Below are 12,009 nucleotides of genomic sequence, written 5' to 3' on the forward strand. Positions count from 1 at the left end.
TGACTATTATTATAATACAGCCCATCTCCTCTTACAGTGTTGTTAATCTGTGCTGCCAACCACCGTCTTTAACATACCAGTGCAAATTCCAAAGTAAACTATGTTAACACGAGGTGTTTTTTTGTTGTTGTTTTCATTCAAACTGATAAATCAGAGAGTAGACAAGTCCTTCTGCCAGTACATGATTGAAGCAGACTAAACTGTGTGTGCATAATGCAGGTGCAAACAGTTGTCTACAGAGGGCAGTGCATAATAAGAAAATGGTTGCCAATGGCAACATGTGGGCTTGTGCTCATGGATGTAACAGGTTCAGGAGTTTTTCACCAACATGGGGTGTCAGGTGAGGACACAGAGACTGGACCTGTGATTATACTGAGGCCTCAGGTACATATCCACAATCTGCTCACAGTCCTTAAACCTTTCCCATAGTCATAATGCAGGTGAGGTGTGTATGTGTGGGGGGTCTGGTAAACTACACTGTAGTTACTGTGTGAAAAGGGAGAAGAGGGGGTAACTTAAAATAAGGATGCTTTTACCCACATTTTCAGAGCTTTGTCTTAGTGGTAGTTAAATGTAACAGAGTCATTACCTTGGCTGATCATGATGTGAAGGATCACAAAAGCTGTTCTGAGTTCTCCTCAAACATCAGTTTTAATCGTCAGTTAGATCCTTTGGGATGCCAGATGGACATTACTCTTCCCCAGGATTTCATCATCATCATGTTGAAAATATGCACATAATATTGTGTTGTTGGCCAAGTGTTTTGTTCTCCCACAGCCATTACAATATTCATCGTCTCACAATAGAAAGTACTCCACATTTAAAAATCAGAAGATTTTTTTTAAGTGTATTGTCATTTAAAAATAAATTAGATGATACTACAACTAATTTGACTGCAATAACACTGTACCCTGTTTTCTCATTTTTTCCTGACATGTTACCAAGCGATGGCATAACTGCACCTTATAACAACCACATGGGTACTCAGTAATTAAAAAAGTCCCTCATAAAGAAAAAAGTTGTTCCTCATTATTCCCTAACCTCTTGTCCTTTTCCTCAGTACTTACACATACAGGTGCCCAGTAGTGTTCCACTGATATCCCATAATTATACCATAATTTGGGGCCTTAGGTGTCACCAAAACATCGCATCAACAACTAGCTTCCAACAACTAGCTAACATACTAGCTTAAATGCTAATTAGCATTCAACAAGGCCCTCTAGCCTCAGTTATAATTAGCATTAGCATAATTAGCTAACCATAAAACAGACATTAAGGTGCTAACTTAATACAAACTATATAACACACATAACTGTTTTTGGAACAGTGAACTGAACAGTCCACTTGCTGTACTTTAGGTTGTGCCTGCATGCAGGTAAAGTTTACTTTCATTAGGTCCTTTCACAATCACAGACTGTAGCATGATGCTAGGCATTTCTGTCGTTGCCATAGTGATTAATTGGCTCTGTGATGCAGGGGTTATACCTATAAAAGCCACAAGAGTGGAACTTTAATTATAACATGAATGTGCGGGTGAAACTGTCACACATTTTAATTGGTAAAAGTGGCGCCTGATCCATTTGTACTGTGTTTCATGACCTTCTAGAGCCATGATGGACTGAATTTGTGAATGAATATGAAAATATACTGTAGGTACGCTCAGCTCAGCTCAGCTCAGCTCAGCTCAGCTCAAAGGTCACTGGCACTCTTGGTTACTTACAGTATGTGATAGGCCACAGCCAGCCTCTGGTTCAATGGCTGACATAGTTTAGTTTTTTACTGTTACTATTGTACTGCTCTATTTGGTACCCTCATGAAGCCAACTGAGGCGATATATAATGATATAAGAACCTTACTAAAACACACAAAGCAAACATTTCATACATATTTAATACATATACAAGCATACAACCGGAGTCTCACTGCACTGGAGAAGCACATGTCTGCTCATCATTAGTAAAAAGATGTGGCCATTTGAGATTAAACTGCAAACCATGACATAAATAGGCATACGCATCTTTTTTATAACTGTTTTATTGAGAACTTAAATAACATGAACATTTTTGACAGATAAAAAAAAAATCACAATTCTAAACTATGATTCTCTGAGATCATTAGGGGCTCTATTGTCTATTGTTTATTTCTTTATCGATACATTTCTGTTGCCATAATAGATCTCATTTACAATAGTAATAGAAAAAATAGATTTTTATGATGCAAAAACACATAGATGACCTCAGGACAATGCAAATGATTTTATGTTTCATCTCATTTAGTTCTGTGTCCTCTTTAGCTGCTGCTGTGGCTGGGCCTGCCCAATCTGATGTCATAGGTGACCATGTGGAAGTTGTCCCAAGCGTACAGCTTCCTCTGGGCGTGGTTGTAGTCCACCATGCTGTTATAATGATACTTGTTCTTGAAGGGCACAACAACAGCCCGTCCCACGCTGGTGGCTGTGTCGAACATATAGTTGATGGTGGTGTTCAACGTGGTGTAGCTGGCCACTGTGTAGAGACGTCCGCATACCATGAAAGCATTGGCCACTGTGTTCTTCCTGATGTTGGTCTCCCAGCTCCTCTTCACTTCCAGGCTCTCAGGGTCCAGCAGGGAAATAACGATCGCACCCTTTGCCTTGTTTGTGCTGTAGATGGCCCACAGGCCCTGTTCGTCCGCCGCCAGGTCGATGTCAGTGTAGCCACCCCAGGAGTAAGGGTGCTGACCATGGAAGCCAGCATGAGGCAAGTCAAGACGTGATGCCAGGCTCTCAGAGGCCAGGTCGTAACGGATCAGGGTACGGCTGCGTCTGCGTTGGTAGTAGAGGGAGCCGCGGTACACTGTAGCGCCTGTGCTCTCCACAGGCTCTGGCAGGACCAGCACCTTCATGGGGAAACCTCGAGAGAATTGCTCCATGTCTTCGTATGCGAAGAGCTGACGGACATCTTTACCCACCGTGTCGATCCTCCACACCGTCTTGTTGGTGTAGTGTGGGCCCTGGGGCTCGGGATCCTGCAGCCACATTCCATACTTCCCTGTGATACTGTCAGCCTTCCTGTGCAACACGGGATCTCCCACTGACTGCAGCTCTCCACAGCCTGGAGAAAAAAGAGATTTCATGCTATGTCTTGCGCGTTTACAAAGCTTTTGAATGGATTCATTTGCACCAACACACTCACCACTAGGTCAGTTAGAGCAGCTACATTAGCATCAGGAAAACCCAAACTGTACCTGTGAAGTTGTGATTTCCTTCAGGAATTAGGTGGGATGCTGGAACCTCTGTAACCTCAGCCTTCATCTCCTGATATGCACCATTCCCAAAATCATATGCAGTGTCTTAAGGAGACAGAGTGAAGAACTTGCATAAGAAAAAGTACAGACTGGGAAGGAATTTTGAGTAGAACATGACAAAAAAAAGACAATTTCTGTATGTATTAGTAGTAAGCTACAGTAAAACCATAGTCAGTCCCAACACACAGACATCAAAGTCCAAGTGTCTTATTTATTTGGCTCAGAGCACAGCAGGTTCCCCCTGTGCCCCTGCTGCTGTTCTCCTGAAAATGATCACAGGCACATAAACAGACATGCATGAGTGACGAAGCCATAAAAGAAGAGTCTGTGTTGTAAATTCCAATCCCCTTACTCAACCTGGGACAGTTAACTGCAACCTGACCTGTTGTCCCAATAGACTTTTCATAGCCTAAGTCAAACGACGATGTTTAGCCAAAAGAAGCATCAACACAGATGAGCAGCAAAATTTGCAGAAAAAATATCTTTATTTTCCATTCAGCTTCCCTGAGATAGAACTCATTGGATGCCTCAACACATTTTTGTTGTAAAGAGAAAATGTGCTCTTTTGGGCACACAAGTCGATTAAAAGAGTTGAAGCTTTCTATTTGTGTGTTTTCCTTTTGATCACTGATGTACGTACCGCTGGCAGGTCTGTTATCACGCTGAGATCCTCCTGAGGTGTGGGTCTGCTTGCATGGTTTCTGCCTGAGGCTCTCTGCCTCCTGACTCAGCTCGTCCAGCCTCCTCTGCAGCTCCTGGACCTGCCTGTTCAGGCGCTCCTTGTCCTGCTGCAGCTGGTTTCTTTCCCCTGTAACCTGGGAGTAAGCTTCCTGGAGACCCTCTTCACCGTTAGCTCCGGCACCAGTCCCGACGCCTCCGTCCACTCCTGCTATGAACCGGCTGACCAAAGCCTCCAGCAGAGTGAGCCGGGACAAGACTTCATCCATCTCTGGTTTCATGCTGCTTCCAGGGCAGCTGGACTCCTTTGGACTGGCCACGGTGAAGGTGTAGTGGCAGCGTCCAGCGTGGTCATTGCTGCGGTGGAGGGAGGCTTGGTCTTGGTCCTGGCTTTGGTTGGACAGGGTTAAGCAGGACAGACACAAGAAAAACACCTGGAGCCACATTCTGGAGGGTGAGAGTCGATTCTGGTTTGGGGAAATTTGCAGGGATGCAACTGTTCAGTGGAGAATGTCTGCACTAGATTTATATTCTTTCTCTCTTTCTTTAGCTGCTCTCTTCCCACCCGAGTATCCCTGGTCAGTGCAGGTCAGTGTCTGAATCCCAGCAATGCTCAGAGTAGGATATTTATACAGTTAACTGTCGGAGAGTGGGAGGGGATGAGGAGTGTGGCAGGGAGGGAAATAACTTAGGGGGTGTGCAGTGTGTCGAGATCCATGTGTGTGAGGTGTGCTGAAAGTGACAAACAATGTGAAAATCACACAGTATCAGTGGAAAAATACACAATTTGATGTTTGTTTTTTCCTGTGGAGCATTCTTTCATTGCGTCTCAGCACTTGGTATGTCTCTGCAGGTTGTTTTGACTGGGCAGCATCTCTTTATGTGTCTACTGGCTGTCAGCTGCTGTGCTGATTACTTCCTCCGTAACTGATGGTATTAAACCACCCTGTGATTAACCGTAAACTCAGTTTATGACCTGGGTATGAGGTGATATCTGGGCACCGAGAGTGAGGGTGTGGGAATCTTGGAATCTGAAGCTAACATTCACCGACTGGGTTCAACAGCAAGGTAACCTGGTCCTTCAGAAGACCTGAGAGCTCACTGGTACTCTTCTCCCCTCTCTGCATCTGGAAAGGATGTCTGGTACAAGAGGATAGGCTGGCAGTCTGGCTAGGAAAGGAGACATGGGGTGCTTTTAATTATGCTAACTTATGCTTCCTCACATCCTCTCTCCTCCCATGACCCAGACATTGTTCCCCCTCTGCCATCATGGAGGGTTGTCCATCTCTTAAATGCACCGTGAGGAGACAAGGAACAGGGAAAGAAGAGACTTCTGGAGTGAGGAAACATAGGTGCCTCCTTGCACGAGGAAGAGCTTGAGGGAAGCGAGGAGACATGTTAGCATAATGAAAAGTACCCATCTCGTGGTTGCTCTCCTTTCTTCCTACCAAACCCAGATAAACCCACACATTGACAGCTTTGCAGCGTTTACTATATAGTGCACCATGTTCACTGTCTGCCATCTTACTTGAGGTAACTGCCAGTGTGTAAATGTATCATTACATAGTGCCCTCAAAAATCCCACAATATACTGAAAAAGCATGACATGTATTTTATTTCTGCTATCAATCCGAAGTGGTGGACTGATGGACCGACCAGCCAAGAAGATAAACCAACATGCCAATCCCCTGGAGCCATACAACAAGCATGGCTTAACAAATGGATTAAAAAAACTAAACATGGATTTTTATCTGACTGGACACCTTATAGTGGAAACTAAGCCTTTTTATTATCAAAATCTGTCTTTTCTCTCTCATGTGTTCCAGCTGCCTGCATGTGATACGTGAACAGAGAGGGGAAAGAGCGACTCTGTCACCAACACAAGTGGACCCATTGTAAGTGTGCAAAAGAAAATATAATGGTTTTCTGGTCTCTGGGGGCGTGAAGGCCATTACTCTCAGTTATGAACTGGTAGCACTCTCACTTCCTCTCCACTGCCCTCTGTGACAAAATATTTAATACAAATACAAACAGCAATAAACCAGTGTACCCTGAAAAGCAGCTTGCAGCACACATCTGTTCTTGGTTCCACATCATCCGTCTGCTGCCTAGTTAACCTGTCTGTTTTATGGCCCGTGGAAAGTCACCAGTATTCCACAAGGTTTTTTACCACTGAGGTGTGTTTTTCTTATGTAACATAACGACTCAGGCAACCTGTGAAAAGGGAACAGGGGATCACACAACCTCATGCATTCCTTGTATATGCTGAAGTGGCTCTACTGGGAGACGGGGCTCACTGTTTGTCTGTTGAAATGCTCAACATATGCATGATGGTTCTTACAGTGTGCTCCAGTGCTTTTGTCCCTCGCGCTTTTCTGTGGTCACATTCATACGCAGCACATTTGCTAGTATGTAGGATTGAACCATCATTTCTCTGAAGTTGCTTTATTCTTTATTCCACACTGTCTGATAGCATCATATTCAGAATCAGCTGGCTTTTCATTGAAGCCGTTTCACGTTTTCACTCCATAAAATATACAAAACCAAGACTTCGTGTCGTGCCATGGCTTTATGGCTATATCATTCCATCAGATTGAAGTATTCTACATGTCTTGTACATCATTTAGACGAATTTAACCAAACTTGAGTCGGACATAAATGGTATCTGAAAACTTTGTGCTCTTTACTACAATTTAAAATAAAGTTTTGTAGGTTTCAAACAATATTTGGCTGTACAAAGATGAGCTTGTTATGACTAGCCACCACTAAGAAGTCTTTGTTTAAACCTCCAAAACCTTTTTTTTTTTGGGTCACTTGGGTGTAATGGAAACAAGTTGTAAATACAACATTGACATTTTCATCACCTGGCCAAATGATGAATGTAAGACCTTTTTTAAGCATAGCATAGAATAAAGATTTTTTTTAGGTGGAACGCTGCCATAACATTTCAGCAACAGCTACCGTTAGCTGACCTGTCTGCACACGCCGGTTGAATTGGGTTTTGGGTTTCCAGGGTGGTTTGTGGAATGTGTGTGTAGATTGTGTGTCACACCCGATCTGTCAGCTGGGGTGATGTCAGACAAACATACAAAACTTATGGATCAATGTATGATTTTTTTCTCCCGTTTACAAAACGGGATTGTCTTCATTTAGACTGTTTTGTTTGATGGATTTTTAAAGGCCCAGAATGTGAACAAAGTTCCTGAGAATGGAAGCAAAAATGAAAGGAAAGTAAGACGAAACAAACAAACAACAACAACAACAATTCTGTGTTTAAGAAATATTCAGTTTGTTTCTCATCTCTCAAGTCTTGATTGTGACCCTTTGGATTTATCCAGGAGCCACTTTGGGGTCTTGACCCCCAGGTTGGGAAGCACCATCTTAAAGACCACAAATAGATACCAAAAACAGCTCTTGAAGACAGCAGCTACACTGTAGCACGCACATCGTTCTCAGAAAAATAAGAAAGTTTCAGCTGTTAGTTGACAAAAAAATGATCAGTAATAGAGCCAGATGGAGAAAAGAGGAAAAAATAATAGACATTTTGTTATTTTGGAAGTTATTTCAAAAACCCTCATAAAGTACGATCCCAGAATTCTTGGCAGTTTAGGATTTCCACTATTTAATTCTGAAGGGACAGTTAAAAGCTGCGTTTGTTTGAATATGAATTACATAATACAGGAAACAGCAGAGAGGGCTGTTCGGGACAATGACATCACAGAATAAAAACCAAACAGATGAGAGACACAGTGCGACTGCTGAATGAAGACAGACATGTGGAAAATGAAATTGTCATAGTCAGAACTGTGTACACAGAAGTCACTACAATGTGACTGTAGATTCAGAGGAAGTCAGACGTAAGGTATTTGAAGAGCAGGAGGGCTTCGGAATAATTTAGACGATGTGCCAGTTCTCTCACACAGGGTCATTAAGACAATGACAGCATCATTTTCCAGTGGCTGATGAATAGCAAATTTGAGCTACACCCTCACTGAACCATCACTGGCTCACCAGATGTGCATTTACAGGTGTGAAGTGTTGCATAATGTGTGTTTACATGGGTGCCAGACTGCCTTGTAGATGTGCAGTGTAATGCAGACATGAAGCATTCCCTCACAAGAAGTGCATTGAGCACTCAGCCATTTAACACCCTTGAACACAACCTCCCACCTCAACACATAGGTGACACTGTACTAACAGCAGTCAGATAAGCAGTAGTTTGAGCCTGAGCTGTGCTCCTCTGGACGTCTTCATGTGTTCAAGTTTATTAGAGTGAGAAGAGCGAGGCTGTCTTGAGGCTTTGTACATGTTGTGATGTGAGCTGCAGAGGCTCAAATGAGTCATGTTTGATTCATAGAGAGCCATTGATGGGGCAGAATGATAATTAGGTGTATAGCTCTATAGTGTTCTGTAAATGGGCCTGCAGGGGTGTGTGTGAGGTGTTTTTGAGAAAAGCATTAAAAATGGCCTGCTGTCTGCTGTGACTGTGAGGGTATAATCACAGTGGATCATACGCCTCCACACACGAACGCTCAGCCTCAGCGCAGTAGGTGTTGTTTGGTCTTTGACAGCTCAGTACAGGTGTTACACCAGAGGTTCTCATTACTGATGCAGACATGGCACCAGAGTGTCCTTGGTGAAAACACAGACAGGCGCACATACAAACAGATCAGATGAAGCTGACATAACACAGTAGTGATGCTTCCTATTTAACACTTGCTGTCTTTTCTAGGAGTCCTCTACCACACAGGAAGAGATGTGGTTCTCAGAGGTCTCAGGAAATAATAGAGTCATCACTTCCTTGACCTGCTATATCTCCAGGATGTTGCGGTAGAGACAGTAACAAGTAAGCTGTCAGCATAAACCAATAGGCTATTAACTACTGAGTGGAAATCAGTTTGATCTGCTAGGATGTGCAGAAACACTGGATTCTTAGAGGGACAGTTTGAGATTTTGGGAAATGCACTTAGGCCTATTTGTTTTCTGAGTTAGATCAGAAGATTGATTGTTAAACAGCCTGGCTCCATCCAATAGCAACAAATTCTGCCCACCAGCAGTCTAATTTTCACTAATTATAACTTGTTTGTCACCAAAAAAATGGCACATAAACACCTTTTCAAGTGTGGATGTTGTATGGACTGAACAAACAAGATAGATGTTCATCTATGATTTTATGGGTTGGCCTTTCCAGTGATGCCAATCACTGCGGCATCAGATTCACTGCCCAGGATGTAGCAGTTTTCCAGGAAATTCAGGTGCCCAGTTATGGGATTTTCAAACTATGTAATCAGCAAAACTTGAAAGTATAAAAAGTGACAGCCACCATGGGTGAGGACAAAAAATAAGTCAGTATCACCCACAAAAACTTCATCTGCACCAAAAAAATCAAGAAAGAAAATGTAATAGGACTGATTGACAAGTGATCTGCGGTGTAAGAAGTCATGCTAACAACTCTGATGCTACTTAAGCACAGTGGTGTTTGGGCTACATGCTAACAATGACATGCTAACATGCGCACAGTGATGAAGCTAACATGCTGATGTTTACCACGTTCACCGTCTTAAGTTAGAATGTTAGCATGCTAAGGCATGCTATTTAGCAGTAAAAACACAACGTTCAGCCGAAGTAGATGGGAATGTTATTAGCTTTTCAGGTATTTGATCATAAATCAAAATCTGGACCAAGTGAAATTATGACTTTATGATGGCCCTAGATGAAACGTCAAGGGATCATTACATCATCTTCATCATTGGTGTCTGTAACAGATTTAATGGATATAGCCTTCACATAGCCTAGTAAAGATATTTCAGTCCAGAAGTGGCGCTGGCTTGACTGGCAATGAGCACTTAGCAGTCTGTCTTCTACCTCTTAAATAGGTCCAGAGTGTACGTAAAATTAGAGGTTTTAAGATTTGAAATATGACAGACGTAGCCTCATTGATGTTCAGCTGAGACAGCTAATATTTCATATCTCTATGTCTCAAGTACTCTCCATAGCTAATGTTCGTGTGTCTGTCTTTTGTGACATTACATCATCTAAATACACTGTGTAAAAATAATGGAATTGCTGCTCATTGCAGTTGTAGTAATATCTGTTAGAGCATCGCCCTCCAGACACGTAGTAAGTATGGGTTTACAGGATTCCAGCGGTTCTAATACGCACATTCACACAACACAAACTGTCATTCCATCTGTGTGTCTGTGTGTATTTGTGTGTGTTGTGCAGTATGTGACTGGGCTCTTTAAAGGTGTGCGTTACGTAATGGGGCCACTGTTTTTCCTCCATTGATGACAGTTTAACAACAGAGCCCTTCCACTGTGATGCACGTCAGGCTACGATTTAGGAACTTTGCCCCAAACTAGCTTAAAAGCGGAAAAGGCTGAGTCTGTCCATTCAAATATTTTCCTTCAGCAGTTGAGCCGTGAATAGTTTGTAACCCTGCACAACTCAGATACTGGTCTGTTTTCATCTTGAAATGACAGGAGTGCATGTATCTCTCCTTAGCTCATCACAGAGGCATTGTAATCTCATTTGAGAAAATAAAGAGCAAGGTCAACTGAATTCTTTCCCCTTAAGCAGATTTAATTCTAAGGCTGTATCACATCCAACAGCTGCGCCTGCAGTTCTGTCTGTGACTGCTCGTTGTGAGCTCACGTGCAACTGCAGCTCATGTTCTGGTACCGCTCAAACCGGACACAGTAAAGGTCATTTAGTGAGCTCAGTCATGGTGAGCAGACAAAGCCATCTTGTCCAAACACAGTGCTGCAATGAAGCATGGGTAATGGATGATTCAAGGCAATGGTGGAGTGGTGCATGGGGACCAACATGTTGATTTCGCTCCCTGGCCTCCCTTTGACCTGAGGCCAATAATTTGTTTTCCACCAGCACTCCACCATCTGTCTCATATTCAAAACATACTCTATGTACAATGACAGATAGATCACACACACACACACACACACACACACACACACACACACACACACACACACACACACACACACACACACTGATATATTGTACATCTGTAATGCTGTGGTATCTGCTGTACTGTACATGGGCCATAGTAGACAAAATAATAGAAACAGCTCATTTTTTTATGAACACTTGTAGCACTGATTGGTTAAGAAACAATTTGGAGATTTGTTAGTCATGAATATGTTTTCAAAGCAACATGAGACAACAAATACATACTAAATCATTTGCTCATGTAACATGACTGCAACATTTTACACGCGACCACCATCTTGTCAGTCTGGATCTGGAAGTCCCCACAGGATCTTGGCTCGGTCATTTCTCCACCACCTTAGGAGGTCTCTTCTATTTTGACCTTGAGGCTTCCAGCCCATACTCAGTACAGATGTTCTTGTACACTATGCTTGCCACTTGTTTATGGTGTTCCATGTGTGCTTTTCCTGCCAATATCTTACACTCTGCCACTATGTGCTGAACTGTCTCAGGAGCACCTTTGCACAGCCTGCACCTGGGGTCCTGTCTGGTCTGGAAGACCCCTGTCTCTATTGATCTTGTACTGAGGGCCTGTTCATGTGCAGCCATGATTAGTGCTTCTGTGCTCTTTCAGTCCAGCCTTTTCCAGCCACTGGTAGGTTTTCTTGATATAAGCCACTATCCTCTATCTGGCAGTGGCACATGCTGTGAAGGGGCTCGTCCTTCGATGATGGTCTGCCTCTTCTCCATTATTGGGTTTCCGTTGTATTTACTTAGCAGCTCATCATCGGGGGGCATCTCCAGGATGCATTGACTGGGTGTTTCCCTACAATCTTGGTTCCCCTACACCTGCACTCAGTGCCAATCAGCCACCACAGCTGTAGTGAATCCACAATCATCTACAACAGGATAAAGACCCGGATCTCCTCACCAGTTGTTGCACTCATTAGCCTGATAACAAGTCTCGGCCCCTTTGCTAGCTCTTGTGCTCTTTGTTGATTCAAAGTTTGCCTTGTCTGTGTGACTAAAACTATTTTCTCTGTGCCTCAGGATCATCTCCTCGTACCTCTGACCTGTCGCCTCTGCCCAGCTCCAGTC

General features: G+C 43.2%; 1 protein-coding gene across 1 annotated transcript; it reads right to left on the bottom strand.

Moving 5' to 3' along the window:
• Positions 1-2,289: 2,289 nt before the first annotated feature.
• LOC139339411 (myocilin-like) lies at positions 2,290-4,409 on the bottom strand. Its single transcript, XM_070975021.1, has 3 exons — positions 3,926-4,409; positions 3,226-3,330; positions 2,290-3,092 (listed from the first exon to the last, which is right to left on the bottom strand). The coding sequence occupies exons 1-3, from the start codon at positions 4,407-4,409 to the stop codon at positions 2,290-2,292; spliced, it is 1,392 nt and encodes a 463-aa protein (XP_070831122.1).
• Between the last annotated feature and the right edge of the window lie 7,600 nt (positions 4,410-12,009).

Source organism: Chaetodon trifascialis, chromosome 11, assembly GCF_039877785.1.
Source record: "Chaetodon trifascialis isolate fChaTrf1 chromosome 11, fChaTrf1.hap1, whole genome shotgun sequence".
Lineage (NCBI taxonomy): Eukaryota > Metazoa > Chordata > Actinopteri > Chaetodontiformes > Chaetodontidae > Chaetodon > Chaetodon trifascialis.

Excerpts from the sequence above, each read along its gene's own strand:
- LOC139339411 (XM_070975021.1), bottom strand. The coding sequence starts at position 4,409 with ATGTGGCTCCAGGTGTTTTTCTTGTGTCTGTCCTGCTTAACCCTGTCC. Across the intron at positions 3,331-3,925 it reads TGATAACAGACCTGCCAGCG|ACACTGCATATGATTTTGGG; the intron begins GTACGTACATCA and ends TGTCTCCTTAAG. Across the intron at positions 3,093-3,225 it reads AGGAAATCACAACTTCACAG|GCTGTGGAGAGCTGCAGTCA; the intron begins GTACAGTTTGGG and ends TTTTTTCTCCAG.